The sequence below is a fragment of the Piliocolobus tephrosceles genome, chromosome 2 (assembly GCF_002776525.5).
Source record: "Piliocolobus tephrosceles isolate RC106 chromosome 2, ASM277652v3, whole genome shotgun sequence".
Classification (NCBI taxonomy): domain Eukaryota; kingdom Metazoa; phylum Chordata; class Mammalia; order Primates; family Cercopithecidae; genus Piliocolobus; species Piliocolobus tephrosceles.
The window spans coordinates 178,268,950-178,294,739 of record NC_045435.1 but is presented as its reverse complement, the minus strand read 5'-3'; the positions used below and the strand labels follow the sequence as shown (position 1 = coordinate 178,294,739).

General features: G+C 40.5%; 1 protein-coding gene across 3 annotated transcripts in view; it reads left to right on the top strand.

The window, feature by feature from the left end:
• Nucleotides 1-25,790, top strand: part of KCNAB1 (potassium voltage-gated channel subfamily A member regulatory beta subunit 1) — a 437,512-nt gene that overhangs the window by 8,996 nt on the left and 402,726 nt on the right. Inside the window, exon 1 of one of the 3 annotated variants that reach the window (XM_023223334.1) lies at nt 13,737-14,195. The exons of the other annotated variants lie outside the window; for them this stretch is intronic. Within the exon in view, the coding sequence (XP_023079102.1) occupies nt 13,954-14,195 (242 nt within the window). The 5' untranslated portion in view covers nt 13,737-13,953. Of the gene's footprint in view, nt 1-13,736; nt 14,196-25,790 lie in introns of those variants that run through there. 3 annotated transcript variants of the gene reach the window in all.

Sequence of the window (25,790 nt, the reverse complement as noted above, 5' to 3'; positions counted from 1 at the left end):
TTAATATAAGTTCTGATGTCAGACTGACTTAGGTCTAAATTCAACCCCTTACAATCTATGTGACCTGGAACCTCAGTCTTCTCACCGGTAAAATCAGAATAACAGGGTTACATATTCGTAGAGTTGAGAAGATTAATGAGATAATATCCATAAAAGTTTTAGCATAGTGCTGAGTGCATAGGAGCCTTCAGCAAAAGCCATAATAACTATTCCCCTTTGAAGTGCCATCAGGCCCTCTGTTATTTTGCCTCCCTGATCTTCCTTTAGCTAAGAGTCCCTCTATGAGCTCCTTAAGCTTGGGAAAATTCTCCAAGCCTTAGCAAATGGTCTTGACATGCTGCTTCCCTCCTTGCTTCACTTACAACCTTGTTGTTCTAAGATTGTCATTCATACCCTGATTTAAAATCTTTTCTGATTAACATGGATCAAACACCTTGTCTGTCTCACATTTCCTCTCTCCATGCACAGTGGATCCATCTCTTGTCTCCGGAATGGAAAGGTCTAGATTGAAATCCTAGCTCTGTTTCTGGCAGGTTGTGTGGATTTTAGCAAAACACCTCTCCTCTCCAAGCCTTGATTTTGTCATCTATATTGTAGAAATGAAAACATCTATGTTATCCATCTTCTAGGATTTTAAAGATTAGATCCAAAGTATATGTGAAAATACTCTGTATGTTATAAACCACCATCTATGTGTTCGTTATTATTTTTATTACCTTCTGTACTGGACATGGGCTCTAAGTCAGCTTAGAACACGGCTTAAGAGCGTGGTTACCCCTAATCTGTTCTTCTAGTAAACATAGGGGTGCTTCATTCCTTGACCTTGAACAAGCCTTCCTGGGTGAGCTGACCAAAGTCCATGACATCTGCCTTCGTTTCCTAATATCAACAACTGTTTATTGATTATTTATTATATAGCTAGCACATTCCTTAGATATTCCATTGATTCCTTCCCAATGATCCATGTGCATGTGATGCCTATTTTTATGATCTCCACTTTGTGGAAGGAAATTGAGCCTTAAAAATGATCCTGCCCAACGTTAGCCGGTTAAGTATGTGATAAAGCCAGTACTTGAATCTGGAGAATCAGGCTGCAGACTGCAGATGCACATCTTAGCTCAACAGAATGTCTCCCCCCTAGTTTGGGTTGATTATAGATCACTACAAAGATGTCACTTTAGTAATTTCACTTTTCACCTTCACTTTCCACCACACTGTAAGGTTCTGTAAGTCGAGATGTGGCAGTCATGTCTTCCCCTCCCATTTGAAGTCTTTGCTTCTTGCCCTGCACCTGTCTATCAAAAGGCTGGGAGGCTGAAACGTTGGAAAGTCACTTGGGTGGATAGCAAAGGGTTGTGTCATAGGGTGAACTATGGATTTTTATATTTCCTCAGGCTTTTCTCCCACAGAAAGCTGTTTCCATCGAAAGATCTGTGTAAGTGCAGAGGCCTGAGGAGGCACCCAAGTGGCATCCCTTATAAGATAAATTTAATTCAATTTCAGAATTTGAGTTTAAATCAGTCTTTGGCCACCTCCTTCTCATCCTAGCTCTGCGAGCTAGACAGCAATAGCTGCCCGGGTCTTTCAAATTGTAGACTGTGGTTTCACTGAATGGCATGTGCTAATTTCCTGCCAGGGATTTTTACCATTGTATTGTGCGTTTTTGCTGCATGGGAGGAGGAAACAACATGGTTTTGAGGAGCACTTACTCATATTTCTTTGGAGATGGCAGTTGAAACACAGCTTTCCCCAACAGCCTCCCCAGGTATGTGAAATGTCATCAGGTGTCAGTTTTAGAGAAATACCTCCATCCCATGGCAAGAGAAATTAGGAGCTTTTTGTGCATTGGTACACACATTGTGACCTAATTTCAAATAGAAACTTGCAGTCTCCAAAAAATTAAACTAGGCTTCCCGCCAGATACCTGGCTCTGGTTTCCAATCCAGGAATGGCTCCCAAATGCTTATTGTGGATAGGCTGTAGGTGAATGCCTTCTACAAAATAAAGTGCATTGTTTTTATTAAAGGTACCCTAGCTGCAAAATCCTGAAACCTCAATACCTTGAAATCAGAAAGTTTATTTCAAGCTGGGTACAATGGTGGCTCACAATGGTAGTCCTAGCTACTCAGGAAGCAGATATGGGAGGATTACTTGAGACCAGGAGTTTGAGACCAGCCTGGACAGCACAGTGAGACCTTGTTTCAAAAAAGAGAAAGTTTGTTTCTTACTTATGTAAGTCCAATCAGGGGTGGGAAGGGTCCAGTCAGGTGGGTCTTGGGCTGATGAAAATTCTATCATCTTCATCTTTTGTTTTCTAAGCTGGCCCATAGTTGAGCACTGACATGGATCAAGAGAGGAGTGGGTGGAGGGCCCATGTTGTGGGCCAGGCCTGTAAGGGGTACCTGCAGGCAGAGGCAACGTTGACTGAAATTCAGCCACATGACCACATTCAACTGCAAGGCAGGCTGGGAATTGTAGTTATAAATGTATGCCTTGGAAGGAAGAGAAGTGGGCATGGTGAATCCCAGGTCCATTTCTGCCACAGAGCTGTGTTTGAAACAGGGTTATGGAGCTTCTAAGGTAGAGTTTGGCTATTTTCCATAACATGGAGAGACCAAGGCATTCCTTTACTTTCAATGTTATTCCCCTTGTTCAAACTGGACCCCTTGACCTGACCTTTCCTGAGCCACATGGTGGGTCAATCTCTTCTGGCTTCTTTGTTTGGATCTCAACTTTCCGGTTTCACTGAGAAGGCCGATGACACTTCAGAGACCTGTAGATGGTCATCTGATATCCATCTGGCAGTGGAACACTGATGAAGTAAGCAGCCTTCCTTATGTCAGTCTATGAGCATCAGCTCTCATTTTGAACCTATCAGAGTTTACCTCATTGCCCTGAGACTCACTCATGACTGGATGAGGCTCTTGGCAGCTCATGTTTTATTCCTCCTTCATTCCATTGTGAGATGGAGTTGCTGCAAGGCCATCCCTTTCCATGGTAACAGCCACAGACTCTGGTGCCACAGACATGGTCTGATGTCTCAGGAGGCAGGATCAGGCACATGGAAACAAGGCTCAGGGAGTGCTTGCGGAGAGTCAGGAGGGCTCACTAATTCAGTCTGTTATTTCAGAACAGATAAGGTGCATGTTTTTAAGAGGAGCTTCTACAACACTGTGTTCATTTAAACAATATAATCATTACACAGGTTTTTCTATAATGTACCTCCAGGATTCATAACAACAGACAAGATAATCACTTTGCTCCCAGAAGCAGGAGACAGCATGGTTTTGAATATAATGTTGTTAAATAAAATTGCATATCCTCAATGATATTCTGGCATTCTTCTCTGAATCACTATCCTCAATCAAGGTACATATACATTTTTGTGCAGAATTAATGAGGAATTTGGAGAATAATAGGTTAAGAAAATATGGTTTGTATGCAAGAGACTTTTTATTACAAATATCTCCCATGTGAAATATTTCCTTAAAAAAATCAAAGCCTAAGGTACATTTCGTAGCTTAATCTTTATATTTAATTTGATTACAGCAATGGGCATTAAGTATGAAACAAGCTGTCCAAAGGGCTGTTGAATTATTTAATTACCTCTGGGATTAAGGAGGTGAGAGTCAGCACAAACAATTCTACAAGTGGGATGTGTTAGAAAGATCAGCTCTTTCTGTCTCCAAGCTTAGTAATTTGAACGATGTGATTATCCAAACACCAGTTGCTGTTGAGCAAAATATTAAATGCTTAAATCTGTTTGCAATATTTTACATTGCAGATGGTCATTTATCTAAAAGAAGTACCGAATGTGTTTTAAAAGTATTTTCAGTTAAATGAATTTTCAATGAAGTTAACATTCAGAATTAGTTTTTTAAAAAGGAAAAAATATACTTACATTTAAGGACGTTCTTTCATGACCATATATGTAACATTGAAATAATTTCTAGCAATCAAACTAGAAAATTAAACAGAATTTATTCAGGAAGCTGGAGCATCTACCATGTTCCAGTTCTGAGGATACAGGGATGCAGAGTCAGGGCTTCTTGCGCTGAATGATCCTGGGATCTGTTCAGGGAAGACAACACTACAGTAAAGTTTTTTGGTGTGATCTTAGAAGTGTGAAGGAACTGCTATAAAATTCAGGTAAAGGTGTGATTAGTTACACCGGGAGGCAGGGAGACAGGAAAGAGAAGCATCAGGAAAAAATACACTTAAGATGCGCATTTCTTTTTTTTTTTTTTTTTTTTGAGACGGAGTCTCGCTCTGTCGCCCGGGCTGGAGTGCGGTGGCTGGATCTCAGCTCACTGCAAGCTCCGCCTCCCGGGTTCCCGCCATTCTCCTGCCTCAGCTTCCCAAGTAGCTGGGACTACAGGCGCCCGCCACCTCACCCGGCTAGTTTTGTGTATTTTTTAGTAGAGACGGGGTTTCACCATGTTAGCCAGGATGGTCTCGATCTCCTGACCACGTGATCCGCCCGTCTCGGCCTCCCAAAGTGCTGGGATTACAGGCTTGAGCCACCGCGCCCGGCCGAGATGCGCATTTCAACTAGACTTATACGAGAATGCATGGGGGTTTGTGGGAATGCAAACCAATAAGGAGGCAGGTAAGAAATGGCTGAGGGAAAGAAACATGTAATCGGCAGCTTGAGAACAAATTGGTTGACTTTTTTTTTTTTTTTTTTTTAGGCTAACCCACCAAATTGCTATTAATGGGGAAAAAAGTTATGAGGATGGGCCTGATAACATTTCTAAATGCAGGAAATATTCCCAATTAAGCCTCATTCATCTGACATTGTCAGAGAATGAAAATTTTCACCCAAGTGATTTTTTCTAATACCTGAAACTTTCTAATTTAAGTGTCAAGGCTTTATTTTAACTTTCTAAACCTGAAGAAACAACTTGACAACTCTCATTTATCTTAATAAATGTCAGCTATTGTGCTATGTTAAAATATCCTCAGGGGCTGTTAAAGCATATGGAGCTAGCTGTCTTGAAAATTGGAGGCCTGATTTTGCTATTTTATTTTTTAAATTTTGGCTTCTGAGTTTTTTCTTCCTCTATTATTTTTTCTGTATCCTTACCTTGCTGTAAGCTTTTCTTGCTGCTGTCAGGATGCCTACCTTTACTAGTTCTTTTAATCTGATTTGCTATCGTTACTTTAGGGAGGAATGGGAAATAAGAAATCCAGTCTTGCTCAAATTATGTCCAAAAAAGAATACATGGTTTGTGAATTGAGGTAATCAACCAGGAGGTTTGAAATATGGGCTTTGGGATATCTTATTTGTTCATTCATTCATTCTTGGTTGTGTTTTATCTGGCAAGGTTTCTAAAAAAGGTGATCTCTAAAAATTCAGTTGTTACTCTATTTGAACTAACATTTGAATCTGTTTGGGAAAATGTCAAATGCTGAAATTACTTCAAGTTTATGTTTATCTTGGAATAAACCATAGAGATTTTATAAAAGCAAACCATGTAGAACACAATATTTCAAAATGTTGATGGGATGCTTGTAGTCTACATTTTATACATTTCTCAGCCAAAGAAAACATTCTGGCACAAATAGAGTAAACAAAGTGAAACTGTTCATTTATCTTCTGTAGCAGAGGCACACAGAGGCCTTTTCAGTGGATTGTTTTTTCAACAGTTTTGCCTTGGAACTTTGGTGATTAAACAGGTACAATTATTATACAGTGAAATGACACTTCAAGAGGCAGGATGGTATATTTGGGACTTCAAAATATATAAACTGATTTAGTTTTCTTTTTTCATTTTCTTTTTTTTTTTTTTTTCCTTCACGACAGTCTCACTCTGCAGCCCAGGCTGGAATGCAGTGGCATAATCTCACCTCACTGCAACCTCTGCTTCCTGGGTTCAAACGATTCTCATGCCTCAGCCTCCCGAGTAGCTGGAATTGCAGGCTTCTGCCACCACAGGAGCTAATTTTTTTTTTTTTTATTTTTAGTAAAGACGGAGCTTCACCATGTTGGTCAGGCTGATCTCGAACTCCTGACCTCAAGCGATCCTCCTAGCTCGGCCTCCCAAAGTGCTGGGATTACAAGAATGCGCCATCACACCCAGCCTAGTTTAGCTTTTGTTTTCCCCATTTTTTTTCCCCAGAGAAAGCTAATTAACTCAGAGAGTATTCAAATCATGCAAGCATTAGGCTGCCAGGCAAGGATTTAAGCCCTGGTCCACTAAGTCCCTGCTCCTGGGAACTTGCACTTTATTCCCGTCCTTACAATAATGACTGCTTAATAGTGCCAATTTACCTGGATGTCTATTACCTTATTTGTAAAACAAGATAATTAAATCAGTTTATTTTTCAGAGTTCTTCTAGCTCTAGTTAGACTCCTAGATGTTTTAGATTAATCGTAAGTGCCTGGAAGATGAAGAGAGAGATTGCTTTGGATGGAATGACTCCAGTGAGACTTCTCAGTGCATGATATCACAAAACTGAAAATATAAAATTTTAGGCTTGCTTTTGTAGCTGAGAATTACTTTTCATGGTGCCATTCTGCACCTCAGCCTCCAAGGCCTTGTCACAGACAAGTCCCAGACCCATTGGAAATAACGTGTTGAAGAAGATAGATGAGCCCCATGGCAGAGCATGTGGCACCAGTGACAAAATACGTGGACTTCTTTGCAACTTTCAAAACTGCTTTCTGAGTAGGCACTTAAGGAGTGATGGGGGTATTTCTTACTAGATGAAGAACAAATAAGCATTATTCAGATAACCTCTCATTTCTCTTTAGCAAGGGAGAAAGTCATATTTAAAGCCATCCCCAACCATTTTATAGTCATGCAGCCCATAGCATTGAAGTCCCCTGAAAATTATTGCTTGTTAGAAGTCTGAGTCTCCCACATATAACTGTGTGTGCTGTGCACTGCACAACACTAGGGGGCACAATGCACGTGGGTTAAAATGTGGATGGCAGTCCTTGGAGTTGTGTAGTGTATGTGGTAACCCTTAGACACTGACAGCATTGCAGGTATTATAATAATAATCACCATTTATTGAGCCATTTATTCTGTACTAGTTACATCAAATACAATGTTTCTTATAATTTTCACAACAACCCTATTAGGTAATATGATAAGCTGTAGTTTCCAGGGGAAGAAACTGGGACTCAGAAAGTGCCCACTGGTGGGCTGTAGTGGCAAGATTTGAACCCAAGTCTTCCTGACTTCATAGCCTGTGCTCTTTCTACCGTACTCTACTCTCTCTGTGGAAATTCCCCTAAGCCAGGCCAATGCAGACTGGGATAAAGGAGAAGGTGATCTCAGCACCCTGGAAGCATTACTTCAGTGTTGACTTAACAGCATGAGACCACATACGATCATGCTGTCAAACCTTCCATGGCTCAACATTACTTAAAAAGAGAGCCTAGAGCCTAAATAATGCTACTGAGGCCTCATCTCCCATCCTTTCCACACTGCTCAGCTACCTCTCTTCCAAAGTAGTCATTGCTTCTAACTGCCACGTTTTGAGGTATTTCTGGCCACATTGTACGCTTTTGCACATCTGGGCCCCATGGACCATTTCCCTTCCTTTAGCTTTAGACTAACACTACATTTTGGCATCTTTTGGAAACTTTTGAATAAAGAGCAAGAGAGTCATCATGCCCAAAGAAGGTGAGGAAGTTTTTGCTACAAATGCCAGAGCTCTACTCAAAGATGCTTTCTAGTTGAGGACTGTGGGATCAATGCAAAATAGTAGTTAAATATCAAGGGCCAGTCTTGCCTATAAACCCTCTATGACCAAGGTAGAGATCTATAGACTTAGTCACCAATAAGTGTGCTCACTCTTTTTCTTTTTCTTTTTTTTTTTAACTTTCATTTTTGGTTTGGGGGTACATGCAAAGGTTTGTTACATGGGTAAACTTGTGTAACGGGTTTGTCGTATAGATTATTTCATGATCTAGGTACTAAGCCTAGTACCAAATAGTTATTTTTTCTATACTCTCACTCCTACTAATTTTTTCTAAAGCAAGGTTATAATGTGTAATGTATCACACACTGGGGAGGGATTGTTTTTATGCTGTAATGCAGGAGTATACAATAGATAAGCAGTAAGGATAAGGAAAAGGAATCAGGTGAGACTGAAGATGCTACCTTTGGATGCCAGGGAGAAGGAGCTAAGGCTGGCTCCATAGAGGCCCTCCATTAGTCATGTGCTGTACTCCCATGCACTGTAACATGCAACCCCTCCCCTATCCTACCAGGACTGTTGTGTTGTATTCACTGAGAAAATCTAGACTAACAGGAGATGTGAGGGATTGTCTAGAAAAGCACCAATGAATGATAGAGACATTTAACATTAGATTTCTTGATGGACTGCAAACTTCTTCTTCTTTATTTTTGAGACAGAGTTTCGCTCTGTCACCCAGCTGGAGTGCACTTGTGTGATCTCACTGCAACCTCCGCCCCTCAGGTTCAAGCAATACTCCTGCCTCAGCCTTCCGAGTAGCTGGCATTATAGGCACCCGCTGCCACATCTGGCTAATTTTTTTTTTTTTTTTTTTTTTGTATTTTTAGTAGAGATGAGGTTTCGCCATGTTGGCCAGATTGGTCTCGAACTGCTGACCTCAGATGATCCACCCACCTTGGCCTCCCAAAGTTCTGGGATTACAGGCATGAGCCACTGTGCCCGGCCTGGATTACAAATTTCTGGAAGAACTCCCCCCACTCCTCCCACCTTTTACCTTTACTGCTGATGTTGTCTCAGGGTATCTTCTCTGATCCTCTGCTCTTTTCCCAGACTGGGTTTAGCCTTAGCGATTGCCTCTATCTTTGCTCATATCACATCACTTTGTAATCTTTACTGGTTTCTCTCCTCTCCTCCACTGACGGCTCCTTGAGGGCAAAGGCAATGTTTTATGCATTGTGTTTTTTCAACACAACACACACATACTGTACTTAGCTGTAGTCTCACCACATACAGCTAGACCCCAAGGTAGCTCTGGCAAAGGTGAAGAGAAGATGGCAGTGACAGGAGGAGAAATCCCTTTAGAAGGTTCCCAGTGAGATGAAGGCAGACATCTCACGGCATCACCTACAGAGGGCTAGTGAGCGAACACGTGAACAAGAGCAGAAAGATGAAGTTCCTGTCAATAATCAGAATAGAAAAATATGCTCTGGACTGTAGTCTGGTGTCCTTTGTCCAAATTGACCTGAGTGGTCCCAATACTTCTCCACCCCAGCGGTGGCAGTGCATTCCCACTCCTCTAGCCCCACCAGCTCTGGCCTCAGTTTTTATTTTAGACCTGGACGATTCTTGGATGACTGCGACATGTCCAAGATCTACAGGGTTCAACAAATCACCTCCTTAGCCAAGAAACATTTAAAACTAGGCTATAAAGGTGTTTGCTATATTCCAAGAATAACATAAATCTCATGGGCCTGGTGTCTTTCATAACTGGTGAATAATTCATGGACTCCGAGTCTCGCCAGTTACACAGGTGGAAGGGTCATCACCTCTATAGTACGATTAGAGCAATTACTTTTTAAGATGCACAGAAAATCAGATGTAGATTAGGAGAATCTTAGAGATTACCTAAGTCTGAGCCTGTAAAGAAACTAAGGGATCAAAAAGGTCAAGACCTGCCCAAGGTCACACTATTGTTTATGAATCCTGAACAGGTATAGATGAAGGCTGCCCGCTACCCAGAGCTGTGGGAGCTTCTATATGTGGCTTCTGTGTCCTGGACCTCCCGCGCCTCATCAGCAGGACGGGGCAGGCAGCACCTGTCTCATCGCATGGCCCTGTTTTTTCCTACACTCTGCTGACCATGTGATTGCACAGTACTTAAATATTCTAAAAAGAATGTGAAAATCATCGTTCTTGAGACACAGAAGGAAAGCAAGAAAGACAGCTGTCCTTCTCAGCTGCTCAGAGGCATTTCTTACAGTCTTACCACATTGAACTTAAAATTGATCTTAATTTGTATTGACAACCGAAGGGATAAATAGTTCTCTTATTAAATACAGTTTCTATCCTCCACCTTTAAACTGCGGCCTTTTATGACATTGACCTGCTTTTGGAACTTTATGAAAAGAAACTTCGGTTCCAGACAAATATTGCCTTTCTCATTTCTCTCTCCTTTCCAGGGCCCAGTTCCAAATTTGGAGGACAAAAAGAGAGGGACACATGGGAGAGGGCTCCTGCCCCATGTTTTAGAAACTGCTTTCCTAGTTCACCTGTGTTTCTTCCTTGGCCCTCCACTGGCACCACTGCCTCAACCTCCAGGTGTTCTCAGCCCTGGAGGAACCACTTTCATGGCTCACATAGTCAGATTTAACTGGTGGCTACCATAAGTGATGTCAATGGTGCGACTTTACTTGGGAATGCTAATTTCTCCCTAACTCCATTGTACTCTATGTGTGTGTGTGTGTATGTGTGTGTGTGTGTTTCCTAGCTTTTCTGACCTTTTCTTTACAAGCTTTTATTTCTTCTTTCATGCTCAGGGCTTTGGCTGCTAGGGTGAAAATGGAAATAGGTTTATGAGAGAAAAGGTAGCTATTGGGAGTTTAAAATTAAAGCAAGGAAATTGTTAATCTCTATGCAATGTTGACTGTGCACAAAGCATCATTCTGATCATTATAACTGGAGTTTACAAGCTTGTATCAGGTACAGTCCCTTCCCTAAAAGGCCTTATAATCTGGATGGGGAGTTAAGAGGTACACTTGCAAGATAGGTATCTCATACTCTGGGACAGCATATTATGTCTTTGTTTCTCAAAGAAGGTACAAGTACCACTCATACGGCATTAAATAACTGATTCACTTTGTAAACGTAGTATATTGCTGTTTCAATTTCCTTTTATTTCTTTTCTCATTATTTAAAAAGGAGGGAAGAGAAAATCTCAGATTTGTGCTAAATTATCTTTAAAACCTCTCTAATACTTTTAAATCTTTGTCAATAAAAGATAAAAAGAGTTAAGACTCTGATCCCAAGCCTCTGGACACTAAATATCCAGCTGCAATGTAATAACATTCTTCATTTTGATTACATTTTTTACAGGCTACATTCTATTTTATTACAAGTAACAAGGTTTTTCTGTTTATGGTGGTAGTAATATAATGTTTCCTAACTAAATGTCTTCGTTCAGGCTGTTACCATAGACTTAGTGGCTTAAACAACACATTAATTTCTCAGACTTCTAGAGGCTGAAGTCTGAGATCAGGGTGCCACCTGGGTCAGGTTCTCAGTAAGGGCCCTCTTCCCTGCTGAAGGGCCACTGTTCTCTCCTTCCAGTGTCCTTACATGGTGGAAAGAGAGCAAACTACCTTTGGCCTCTTCTTATAAGGGCACTAATCCCATTCTGAGGGCTCCAAGATCACAACTCGCTCACCTCCCAAAGGCCCTGTATCCTAATATCATCACACTGGAAGTTAGGATTTCCACATATGAATTTTGGGAGGAATGCAAACATTCAGTCCATAACACTAAAGAAATTCATTTAGGTAGAAAAAGCAATTCCAAATAGTAAATAAATGATGGTATAGGATATACAAAAATATGGCAGAAATCACAAGCGGTGTGCAAATGTTTGTGAAACAGTTTAGAAGTGTCAAGTGAGGGCTTTAGATTTGAGTCGCAAGTGGAATTTCAACGAATAATTGTGTGCCAGGGGCTGGGAAGAATTCCTAGAGGAGGCGAGCTTTAAGGGAGCGTGTGCGTGTGTGTGTAGATTCATGTCAGCAAAGATGTAAGATGTGATGGCAGGTGGGAGGTGGGAGTGTGAAGCCTATTAGACCAAATGAACAGTTTATATCCAGGAGTCATGGCTGGAGGAAAGTCACAGCTGGAATCATGTGGTAGCAAAACCCATATGTGAGGAGTTTCTTTGCTTTTTTTTTTTTTAACTTTTAATTTTGAGATAACTGTTTATTCACATGCAGGTGTAAGAAGCAATAGAGAGATTCCATATATCCTTTGCCTAGTGTCCCCAAATGGTGGTATCTTGCCTAGCCACAGTTCAATAGCACAATCAGGAGATGGATGATGATACAATCCCCTGCCCTTATTCAGATTTCACCCATATTATATGCACTCATTTTTGTGTATTTGTATTTAATTCCATGCAGTTTTGTTGCATGTATTGATTGATGTGACCACTACCATAATGAAGACACAGCAGTTCCATCACAAGAATCTCACCTCTACCCTTTCATAGCCACAGCCATCTTCTTCCCTTTCATCTTTTCTAACCCATGGCATTATTCATTTGTTATTCCTCTCTAGCTACAATTTTGCCATTTCCAGAATGTTATATATATGGAATGATAAAGATTCCAAAATGTAACCTTTTGGTATTAGCTTTTAGCTTTTTTTTTTTTTTTTTTTTCCTACTCAGCATAAGGCTCTCGAGATTTATTCAACTTGTTGTTTTGACCAATAGCTCATTCGTTTTACTTGCTGGGTGGTATTTCATAGTATGAATATGCCACAGTTTAATCATTCACCCATTCTGGAATATTTGAGTTGTTTCTAGATTTTGGCTGTTACAGATAAAGATGCTATAAACATTTGTGTGCAGGTTTTCATGTGAACATACGTTTTCATTTCTCTGGGATAAATACCCAACAGTGTGATTGCTGTGTTATAGTAAGTTTGGAATGTTTAGTCTTATAAGAAACTTTTCTGGAGTGGCTGAACCATTTCACATTCCCACCAGCAATTTATGAGGGATCCAGTTTCCCTGAATCTTTGACAGCATTTAGTGTTATCACCATTTGTATTTTAGCTGTTGTGATAGGTGTGCAGTGATCTCTCATGGTGGTTTTCATTTGTATTTCTCTAATGGCTAATGATCTTTTGATGCTCTTATGTGCCGTCTGCATATTCTCTTCAGTGAAATGTTTGTTCATATCTTTTGCCCGTTTACCAATTCGATTGTTTATGTTTTTATTGTTGAGTTTGGAGAGTTCTTTGTATGCTCTAGATATAAGTCTTTTGTCAGATATGTGGTTTGCAAATATTTTCTCCCAGAATGTAATTTGCTTTTTAAAATCCTCTTCACGTGGTATTTCATAGAGCAAAAGTTGTTAATGTTGATGAAATCTAATTTATGAGTTTTTCCTTTTATGGATTGTGCTTTTGGTGTCAAGTCTAATAGTTCTTCACTTAACTGTAGGTTCTGAGTATTTTCTCCTGTTTTTACCTGCAAGTTTATAGTTTTACATTTTACATTTAAATCCATGATCAATTTTGAGTTGATTTTTGTATAAAGATGAGGTTCAGGTCAATGGTTCATTTGTTTTTGTTTGCTGTTGTTTTGCTTTGCCTCGCTGATGGATATCCAGTTGCTCCAGCACCACAGAACTGCTCTTCACATTTGTCAAAAATAGTTAGCCATATTTGTGTGGACCCTTTGCCTTTTACAACCCCTTGATATTTTTCTATCATTTGACAACAACATCTGAAAGAGGTTAATGGACCTTTCACCCAAATGAATCATGCCACTAGTATAAAAAATTATTTGATTACAAAATATGTAATAATTTAGAGAAGCCTCATTACATACTCATGAATCATCCCTAAGGCTTTATGGTCCTTATAAAAACAGATTGGCCCAGATCCCACCAAAATATTTCCTTTTACCTAAATAGAAAGACATGGGAAAAAGTTCCCATATTTTTTTTCCCCAGGGCCAATACATAGTTGCTTACGTTTGACTCAGAGTACTTTAAAGGGATGAGAAAAGTGATTGGCCCCCGAAAGGCTCCTTTATGCACAGGCCTGGGCAGAAACACACAACCAACAGTTCTGTCGGGAACGTAGGAGCCTGCTCGCCTACAAAAATGATACGAGAGGTCTAAAGAAAACAAGCTAATCCTTTTGAGGGACATACTGAAGCCAGATAACCCAAAGTATTCACAGCAAGATACAGTGAGTCTTAAAGCTAAGCACTGTGCAATTAGCTTTGCTTCCTTGGGTTTTTGAAACATGCATCTGTATAAACCTGCCTGCGCAGACATCCCTAGCCCCAAGCTGGGTCTGCCAAAATCCAGTGAATCGGCTCTAAAATGTAGATGGCACCTAGCAGTGACCAAGACTCAGCCTCAGGCAGCCTGCAAACCTGTGAGGCCCAGTGGAGCAGCCGAACAGAAATATCTGGAAAAGTTTCTACGTGTTCATGGAATTTCGTTGCGGGAAACCACCAGAGCAGAGACGGGCATGGCATACAGGTACTGCTGATTGCAAAGTCATCCAAGCAGGGCACTGCACTGATGTCAAAGGTTGTTATTAAAGAAATAAGGGCTGAAGTAGCAAGACAAAACCCTGTAAGAAAAAGAAAGAAAAATGCAGTGAGCCCTCTTCTTGGGTTGCCTTGTTTTTTTTTCTTCTTCTTCTACTTTTTTTTTTTTTTTTTTAGCTTTAAGTTTTCTCTTTCCTCAGAGGGTTACACAAAAGACAGTCAAGTTCACCTATGGAAACTCCTAACCATGTGCTGCCAGAAGAAGTATCTTTGGCTCTGAGTAGGGAGATGATTTAGCAGGTCAAAATGAAGTATGGGGACTCCATTCTTCTTAAGGGAAAGGGAATTTATAAGTTAAGAGTGGAATTTTTTTTTTTTTAATGCTGCCTGGGATTCAAGACTTATTTTCTTCTAAACTTGAATCATGTGGTCTGTACTAACAGCTAATAAAGTAGTTCAAGTTCTCCTTGAAATGACAGCACTTATTTATTTCCCTATCAGTGTAGCCCAAGATAAATTACTGGTTGTACACGAAACTTCCAATGCCATTATTTATTTCATGAAAGATTAACAAAAAGGAGAATGTTTTCCTGGTATAGGGTTGGATGTGTAATCTTTATAAGTTGCTCTGCGATGGGAAGAATCTTTCCTTTACAGAGCAATTATTGCTCCTGCACAAGCGCTTCCTTTACCTGCGCCTAGAGTTTTAAAGAGCCCAGAAACTGAGTAAAAGCCATTCAGAAGGACAAGGGTACTGAAAACTGAAAAAACAGTTTAGCAATTGTAAGAACAGTTGTCCTAGCTCAAATCAAAACTTCTGCACAGGATAAGATTGTTTTTCATGTACAATATGTCCCCAGTGATTTCATTTTTCCATAATCTGAAGGTCTATTTCAGTGTAGTAGCTGCTGCTCTAATTTATCAGCTAATTATATTAATACAGCAATTTGCAATGATACGGCTCCTCTCTGGAGAGCAAAGTATTTTACATGGATTCTTTATATAATAAAAGGCTTGTGCAGAAAAGAAATGAACTCTTCTCAATTTATAAGGAGGATAGCACAGCCTACCACATCCTGCTTTAGAAGGGGAGCTCACCTTTTCATGGTAGCTCATGGAATGAGGAGGGATGGATGAGGAGGAGATGCCTGCTGTTTCTTTCCTGAATCTGTCTGTCACTAGAAGGAGCCTGCTTCTTTGTCCTCCCATGTTCTCTCTTCTCCGTGTTTCCTTGACCCTCAGTGGTAGCAGTGATGGTGATGTGAACACAGATCAGGCGAAGGGGAAGAGGGACCATTTCACTTTAAAAAAAGTCTGCCTCCATGTCTTTGTCATAGGATGGGTGGTATTACCATGAATTGTTGCATAAACCTTCAGAGGGCATGCCTTTCTCTCTCAAAAGTCTAGTTTAAATATCAATTACCGATCTGTGCTGTGTGCCAATGTTCAGATGAAGGTATGTTCTAGGAAAGCGTTTTTCAAAGGATTATGAAGTGGAGGAACATTTTCTTTAGACAGGTGAAAGCAAAGCTGCCTCAGCTAAAGGTGGGAGCTTGCAGCCCACCTGCTTGAGGGGAGCAGTCATCCCCCAGCCTCTTCTGAGACACCTATGTGGATCCCATACTCCCCATGGTTTGAGACTATAGGTTTGGAGCGACTCTTTATGATGCCTTGGTGGTTAAGACTCTGTTACCTTGGAGATGCCAGATACTGCTTTGGACAAGGGTGTATGCTACCAGATCACACCCTAGTAAGAAATGGGACCTAGGAGAATGTTGCTCCTAAATCAGAGTTTGAGGGGAGAAAAGCACAGTTTAGTTGACCGTTAACCCTAAGAAATAGCCAAGGCTCTAAATTAGAATGAGCTTGTGCTGACACATCTTCTTGACACATTTCTCCATCACCCACTCCCCAATGTCCTTAGTGCTCTGTTTATTCTCCCTTTAAGACACTCACTTATTACCCTTATTTAAGACATTCTCCTTCAACCATTTGGAAAGGATTTCTAGGAAAGAGAACCAGGGTTCTCTTGGTTCCTCCCCAACTTAGCTTTAGATCTTGATTTCTTATAAACATAGTTGGGGTTAAGAGAGAAGCTGACTTTCGTATTCTTACTTCTTTATTATGATTTTTTTTCCCCCTCAGGAAAAAGAGGGTGGGCAGGGGACCATGGCTATGTTAAAGAGAAAACCTCCGTTAAGCCTTGTTTTTTCTATTTTTTCTTGTGAAGTTGAAAGAAAATGGACATTGGAGTTAAACAGATAAGAGTTCAAATTTAAGCTCTGCCTCTTTTAGAACTGTGAGACACTGGGGGCCAGTCATGACATAGAATGCCTAATATAGTAGGTGCTCACTGGGAATGGAGGTTTTCTTCCCACTTATTCTGTTGTGTCTGTCCATCAGTCTAAGTAGGGGAGAGATTGAAACCCTTTAAGTGAAACATATAAATGGATAAGAGAATATTCTCAGAAGGAAAATAAAAGAATAAGACAACCCACGGTAGTTCACAGTCTGTGTAGGTTTCCATGCTCAGCTATAGAATTCTGAAAGGTCTGAAAGAGCCGGCTAAGCTGTTTTCCATTCCGAATTTGGTCAGACGCCATTGCAGACTTTAGCCCAATACCAGCTGCTTGGGTCCCTCGATCATCTGTGAGAGAGCATTATGTTGTGTTTCCATGGAGACTTCGTTTTATTTCTAACTAAGGTTGACCAGGAGGAGAAAAAAAAAGAAGTAAATATGCAAACACATGCATCAGTTGAAAAGAAACTGGAGGACATTGAATGTGGTGTAAAAAGTGCCAAGTTGCTGTGTAGATCTTTCTGTTGGCTTAGAAATCTCAGCAAAAACAGAAGTTTTAAAATTCATTTTATCAGTGACTGTAAAATGGACCTAAAAGGGTCTTCAAGTTACTTCTAAAAAGCTGAAAATTAATTGTCTTTATTACATAGCACTGAACTCTAAGCCAAACAGTAAACATGAGCCTGAGTCAAGGTTAAAATACACCGAGGGGTAGTTTTATGAGAAAAACACCAAAAATATCTAGACTGAGTTAGTATGTAGCAAATACCTAGCTTTGAAGCAATCCTATAATATTAACATTGGCGGGAGAAACTTAAACAGATGTAAAATGAAGCTCTAATCCAGGGACAACACTTTTCCTGTAAAAGGCTAGATAGCAAATATTTTATGCTCCAGGTTTATATCTGCCTCTGTTACATCTACTGACCTCTGCTATGTAGGGTGAATGTAGCTATTGATGATATGCAAATGAGTGGGCATAGCCTTGTTCCAATGAAACTTTATTTATGGACACGGAAATTTGAATTTTATACAATTTTTGCATATCACAAATCTTATTTTTTCCTACAAACCATTAAAAATGTAAAAATCATTCTTAGCTTGTGGGCCCTACAAAAACAGGTGATAGGCTGGGTTTGTTCAGCAGGCCATAGTTTGCTGACCCCTGGTTTAGAAAGCAAGGCCTTCAGTTGCTCAGGTTATTTATTTACTTGTTTGTGTTTATTTGTTTTTAAACCTTTTTGTTTCCAGAGGTATTTAAGGAACTCAAATGCATATAATTGAGGAAGATAAAAATAAATTATAAAGAAGATGGAAAAAACAGAGCCAAGAAAGACCAAAAGAGCAGGAAGGGAACGGAGAGCCAAGGGTGAGGGAGCACGCTGTGTATAAGTCAATGTGTTGCAAGATTTAGACCTGTATTTGGCTCTATGCTTTCTGGCAGCATTAAATTGTGAAGAGGGAAACTGAGCCCTTTACAAAGTTACAGGGTCCTTGAGTTAGAGAGAAGCCAGTCACTCTGTAATGGCACACCTCTTCCTGATCTGTAAATCAGAGAGAAGTTCCTTTTGAGGTTCTTCTTTGTGTGATGAATAATATCCTTGCAATATGCTTATAGCAAACACAGCAGTAAGGTTCCTAGAGGATCTTTCCTGTGGAGCCCCTAATATTACTATCATGTCAAATAATAACTCAGTAAAGATAAATAGGTGCATAAAGGAAAAAAGTGACATTGGTTAAATAGAAACCACATTGGCCATTTTGGGCTATGCTTTAAGAATTTTCCAATAACAAAAACACAGATTTCTGTTTTTTTATTTATTTATTTTTTTATTGTACTTTAAGTTCTAGGGTACATGTGCATAACGTGCAGGTTTGTTACATATGTATACTTGTGCCATGTTGGTGTGCTGCACCCATCAACTCATCAGCACCCATCAATTCATCATTTATCTCAGGTATAACTCCCCAGTGCAATCCCTCCCCCCTCCCCCCTCCCCATGATAGGCCCCAGTGTGTGATGTTCTCCTTCCCGAGTCCAAGTGAACTCATTGTTCAGTTCCCACCTATGAGTGAGAACATGCGGTGTTTGGTTTTCTCTTCTTGTGATAGTTTGCTAAGAATGATGGTTTCCAGCTGCATCCATGTCCCTACAAAGGACGCAAACTCATCCTTTTTTATGGTTGCATAGTATTCCATGGTGTATATGTGCCACATTTTCTTAATCCAGTCTGTCACTGATGGACATTTGGGTTGATTCCAAGTCTTTGCTATTGTGAATAGTGCCGCAATAAACATACGTGTGCATGTGTCTTTGTAGTAGCATAATTTATAATCCTTTGGGTATATACCCAGTAGTGGGATGGCTGGGTCATATGGTACATCTAGTTCTAGATCCTTGAGGAATCGCCATACTGTTTTCCATAATGGTTGAACTAGTTTACAATCCCACCAACAGTGTAAAAGTGTTCCTATTTCTCCACATCCTCTCCAACACCTGGTGTTTCCTGAGTTTTTAATGATTGCCATTCTAACTGGTGTGAGATGGTATCTCATTGTGGTTTTGATTTGCATTTCTCTGATGGCGAGTGATGAGCATTTTTTCATGTGTCTGTTGGCTGTATGAATGTCTTCTTTTGAGAAATGTCTGTTCATATCCTTTGCCCACTTTTTGATGGTGTTGTTTGTTTTTTTCTTGTATATTTGTTTGAGTTCTTTGTAGATTCTGGATATTAGCCCTTTGTCAGATGAGTAGATTGCAAAAATTTTCTCCCATTCTGTAGGTCGCCTGTTCATTCTAATGGTAGTTTCTTTTGCTGTGCAGAAGCTCTTTAGTTTAATTAGATCCCATTTGTCAATTTTGGCTTTTGCTGCCGTTGCTTTTGGTGTTTTAGACATGAAGTCCTTGCCCATGCCTATGTCCTGAATGGTACTACCTAGATTTTCTTCTAGGGTTTTTATGGTATTAGGTCTAACATTTAAGTCTCTAATCCATCTTGAATTAATTTTCATATAAGGAGTAAGGAAAGGATCCAGTTTCAGCTTTCTACTTATGGCTAGCCAATTTTCCCAGCACCATTTATTAAATAGGGAATCCTTTCCCCATTTCTTGTTTCTCTCAGGTTTGTCAAAGATCAGATGGCTGTAGATGTGTGGTATTATTTCTGAGGACTCTGTTCTGTTCCATTGGTCTATATCTCTGTTTTGGTACCAGTACCATGCTGTTTTGGTTACTGTAGCCTTGTAGTATAGTTTGAAGTCAGGTAGCGTGACGCCTCCAGCTTTGTCCTTTTGACTTAGGATTGTCTTGGCAATGCGGGCTCTTTTTTGCTAATCCTCAATAAAATACTGGCAAACCGGATTCAGCAGCACATCAAAAAGCTTATCCACCATGATCAAGTGGGCTTCATCCCTAGGATGCAAGGCTGGTTCAACATTCGCAAATCAATCAACGTAATCCAGCATATCAACAGAACCAAAGACAAGAACCACATGATTATCTCAATAGATGCAGAAAAGGCTTTTGACAAAATTCAACAGCCCTTCATGCTAAAAACGCTCAATAAATTCGGTATTGATGGAACGTACCTCAAAATAATAAGAGCTATTTATGACAAACCCACAGCTAATATCATACTGAATGGGCAAAAACTGGAAAAATTCCCTTTGAAAACTGGCACCAGACAGGGATGCCCTCTCTCACCACTCCTATTCAACATAGTGTTGGAAGTTCTGGCTAGGGCAATCAGGCAAGAGAAAGAAATCAAGGGTATTCAGTTAGGAAAAGAAGAAGTCAAATTGTCCCTGTTTGCAGATGACATGATTGTATATTTAGAAAACCCCATCATCTCAGCCCAAAATCTCCTTAAGCTGATAAGCAACTTCAGCAAAGTCTCAGGATACAAAATTAATGTGCAAAAATCACAAGCATTCTTATACACCAATAATAGACAAGCAGAGAGCCAAATCAGGAATGAACTTCCATTCACAATTGCTTCAAAGAGAATAAAATACCTAGGAATCCAACTTACAAGGGGTGTAAAGGACCTCTTCAAGGAGAACTACAAACCACTGCTCAGTGAAATCAAAGAGGACACAAACAAATGGAAGAACATACCATGCTCATGGATAGGAAGAATCAATATCGTGAAAATGGCCATACTGCCCAAGGTTATTTATAGATTCAATGCCATCCCCATCAAGCTACCAATGAGTTTCTTCACAGAATTTTTTTTTATTTTTTAAAGAATGACAGGGCTTGTTCAGGTTCATGGAATGAAGCAATTGTTTCTGGAAAAAATAAGTGTTATTTGCCAATTAAGGATAACATTTTCTAAAGCCTTGAGCTGACAGCAGGGAGAGGGCAATAAAAGAAGACAGGGAAAAGTAGGGAAAGTCTTGGAATTCTTTTTTTTTTTTTGAGACGGAGTCTTGCTCTGTCGCCCGGGCTGGAGTGCGGTGGCCGGATCTCAGCTCACTGCAAGCTCCGCCTCCCGGGTTTACGCCATTCTCCTGCCTCAGCCTCCGGAGTAGCTGGGACTACGGGCGCCCGCCACCTCGCCTGGCTAGTTTTTTGTATTTTTAGTAGAGACGGGATTCCTAACATGGGATGGACCTTAGGGATAATCTGCTCCAATTTCTGGTCTTACAGCTGAAGAAAACTGAGGCTCAGAGATATTGAGTGTGTAGCCTGCAGTTGCACTTCCAGCTAGCAACAAAGCTTGGACTAGAACCCCTGTCTCTTGGGTCTCAGTCCAGTGCTTTCTTCATGCTTTCCATATTTATTCCCAGCTCCCCAACCTCCATCCCACCACATGCCAAGACACACGCACGCACGCACACACACACACACACACACACACACACACACCTGGAGATACTGCAGATCCAGCCATATTCACTGTTCTGCTCTGTCTACTTTTCCAGGCTCCCCTGTTGTTACTGTGCTCTGTGACCTGCTCAGTCCTGCTTCTTTGCATGCTTACCCTCCACCTCCTGCTGGAATCGTTGAGTCTCTACTCATCATTACTTTTCCTACCTGGAATATTCTTACACATCCCACTTGCCTAGGTAACTCCAACCCACAGGCTCTCCTTTGGCCCCACAGCATGGACCACCAGTCTTTTCTCTACATAGGATATAGATTGTTAGTTATTTCTGTGTGTGTGTATCTTATTGTCAAAATTGTGCATCACGACCTTGAGGATGAGGACTGAAACTAACAATATTTTATACTCCATCAATGCCTTTGCACTTAGAAAGTGCTGGATACATACATGTTGCTTGATTGAGGTGCATCCATTCAGAAGTTGGGAAGGAGAGAAACCAAAGAGCAAGCAGGAACTTTCCTTTTTTCCTACTAATAGTGCTCTAGCCCCATCCTTTCTCCTGTATCTTAGATACAATATGCTACTTACTCTTGCTAAGCCTCAGCTTCCCTATCTGTAAAATGGACCTAATATAACTTATTTCACAATGGCATTGTAAGAAATCCATAAAGTCACATATGTGGAAGTGCTTAGCTCGCTGCCTGCCAGAGTGGGAACCTAAGTGCTCCCTTGCTTCAAACTCCTTTTTAACCAGTCCTAGGAATCTATCACTTAGTCATCTTCAGCATTTCCAAAAAGAAGTGTGTTTCTGTCTATAAAGGAGAGAGGGACAGAAAATAAATACCTAACATTGAATATTGCACAATTCTGAACGTATCACCCTCCTCTCCTCACTTGCTTTTTCATTCTTTTTGATTTTCCTATTGGGATCTATTGAGAAAGTGTTTGTTTTTCTTTCTTTTTATCTCCCACGTGGGCTCCTATTTAATCAGCTTGGCCTCAGGAAATGTTGGAATAAATAACTTTTCAAACGATGTAATATGAAGGTATCTTTTATCAACCGCTGCATTTCCAGTGCCTGGCATTGTGCCTAGCACAACAATGTTTGAGCCAAAATGAAATGAAAAGGACTGAAACTTCCACCAGCTTGCAGTGTCTCTCCCATCAGCTTGCCCCAGTGTCTGAAGATCTCCCTAGACTGGAGTCATCAGTTCTCAGAGACTTCTGTTAAAAGGCAAGTGTGCTTGCTGAGTGGTGGTCACGCTAATCCAAGCTGCTAGATGGCAGACCAAGAAGTAAAAGGACATAGTCCAAGCCTGACCTAAAACAAGAGAAAATAGGAAGGAAGCTTCTAGGTTAGATCAACAGAGAAGCTTGAGTATCCGAGCATGGAGGGATGGAATGGAAAAACAGGGGAAGGAAAACTAGAGAGAAGCCTCACTCAACTACCAGCTTTTCTCAAAGATGTCAGGGCAGAGAATTTGATGGCATAGATGAGAGTTTTCATTGATCATTAAATGAAGACTCCGAAGATAAGTAGGAACAATTTTTTCACCTGAACCCCTCTCTGGGGTTCTGTCACAGTGCAAACATGATATTCTAGCAGGAGAATTTAAAGACAAGCTTCCTCCCTCCCTCCTCTCATCCCCTGCTTCCTTATCTACAAAATGAAGCTGAAAAGCCCTACTTCGCAGGCGAATGCCATCCACTCAAAGAGGCATATAGTGGACACCCAGGAAAGACTATCCCTCTTGCTCTTTCTCCTTTTCATAGTATTACAGGGTTGACATACGTGGAAGTTGAAAATTACATTTGTTCCTAAATTGCACTTACTGTCATCCTCCCAGGACCCCCCAAACCCCACCAAAAACACCCTTTCATCATGTGTTCTTGTGATCTGCCCTTTTCATGAGACGCTTGGCACACTCAGACCTGCTTGAAAAGTATTAATAGCTAGGGCTGTGACTGTGAAAATCAATAGCCTAGAAAAATGCTACTCATGCAGGGGGTTGTATGAAAAAATGTCTACATGATTTATTTTAGATGACCTAATTTTGGTGAGTCTCCGGGCCTGTGCTAATTTGCTATGAGCCCTCTGGCTGTTTTTCTCCTTGTATCAATATTTCTGGAGGAAAGTAGATGACACCAAGATGGCTCGGGCTCAGGATGTATGTGATTACTTGAAACCTGAATAGGCTACTGGTGAAGGGCCGAGGAGGCGTAGTGAAAGGGGCTTATTCAAAACGAGCAGAACATGTTATTTCCTATTGAATGGAATAGAAGTTCTAAAATAAGTCATGTTTTGAAAGTGTCAGTTTAGATAGAAAATGCTGAGAATTTAAGCAAGAGTGAGAGATGAATGCTGCTTGGACTTGAAATATTGTTGGGGGGTGGGCAGATACTCAGTCTGTTTTGAAATTGCCACTTGGGGTTTTCCAGGATAAAAGTTGCCTTGTTTATGCAGCATGATGAAAATACTGGAAATTCAGGGCTTGAGAACAATACTGAGTTACAGAGATCCATGCTTTCTCATACAGAAGTTGTTGACAGCGGTTTCATCTGAAAAACAGCGAGCATTTTGAAATCTGATTTTCCTGACCGAGGAGTAACTGTAGGCAAAAGATGTTTTCACCCAAGAGAAAAACAGTTCCTGAATTTCCCTACAGTGCCTGTGAGTGCCACTAGGATGTGCTATTTCATAAAGAAAAGGAAGCTCTTCTATTCCCTGAAACACTGCTAGCAGAAAACTTTATTCAGACAATCCTAGACTTGAACTTAAATTTGAATCTATGTATTTACCTTGATTGTGACAATGAGAAATTTTGTATAGTGTGAAAAAATTAAAAAGGTAAGACCAGCATATTCCTAAGGTACTGAGAAGCCTTGATCCCATAACAAGCCTATGTTATTATAACCTAAACCAGTTAGATATTTTATAGAGCAAATTTTCTATGTCTAGGAGTTTTCTAGCATAGGGAGTTCTGAGCTACACCACAGACCCCTGGGCATGGTTGGTGAAGAAAAGAAAAGTAGACATCTCTTCTCCTACCATCTTTCAGAGAATATTCTGTTGGTGTTAGCCCCATCTCAGGTGCAGGCACCTTGTTACACAGTTAAGATGGAGCAGACGTAGTGAATCTGGACTGCATGGGAGAAGGCCATATCAAAGCCTGTCAATATTCTCAGAACCATGGTCTTGCGGGCTTGGCTCATCACCTGGTTAGGAGATGGTCCTCCTCTATACCCACTGTTTGTTTTCGCTTATCAGTGTCACCTCCCCGCACTCAGAGCGAGTGCCTCCCATCCAGTGATTTCTCTTCCTCTCCTTAGCTAGTTACCAACTAATTCTCCCTAAGTTTTAAAATATAATAGATTTTTAATAGATTTTTTATTTTATAAAATATTTCATAAACTATTTTATAAAAATAGCTTTTTAATAGAGTGTCTGCAAAATATATCACCCAAAGAAATGAATCCCTAATGGTGGGAGTACAGGTAGTAAAGGAGTTATTTTTAGACAAACTGCCTAGTGCTTAAGATCAGAGCTATTTTAAAATTTTATCTGAAAATATTTCAAACATAAGGAGAAGTTGCAAAAATAATATAAAGAACACATCTGGGCTATTTATTCCTTAACATATTGTTAACATTTTGCCCCATTTGCTTTAACTTTTGTTCATGCTCTCACATGCTCACTCCTTACAACCTATCTTCCTATTTATTTTTCCAAGCTTTTAAAAACTAAGTTTCACACATCATGGCTTTTTACTCCTCAATTTCTCCTAAGAGTTATGATATTTTCTTATCCCCAGTACAATTAGCAACTTTGGTAAAATTTACATGAATATGATACTTTAATCTACCCTTGTATTCTCATTTTGTCAGCTGACACAATAATGCTCTTTGTGGCATTTTTTTACTCCAGTTGTACAGGATCAGTATTGGATGGCAATATTTTGTTGTCATATCTTTTAGGTCTCCTTCAATCTGGAACAGTGCAGGAAAAATTAATTTTAGTGTAGGAAAGAGGTCAAAGACTACAACTAATTGCAAGTCCACCTTGGGTTGGGAGGTGGCGCTGTGGTGCCACTCAATTGTTAGGCCTGCAGGAGGTCTCCTGGATATTGTTACCACGTCCCTGCCAACGACTGTGTCTTCCACAGCTACCCAACGCGGGCTACCAAGTTTTCATGTGGAACTTTAGGCCCAAAGCTAAGGGATCTCATAGGCCTACTGACCTTATGAGCCTATATAAATCTAGTCCCCTGTGTCCATGTGCTCAGCACATCCCCTGAGGGGTGGGTGTTGGTGGCAGGTGTGTTAAAAGAGAGTCACCAGACGTTAAGAGGGGTAAGGCCCTCTGAGCACTGATGGACCGCAGACACGGTTACCTCAGGATTGTCGAGCCCCTAAGTCAGGGGCCCATAAATGAGCTGGGTCAGGAAACCATCCCAAG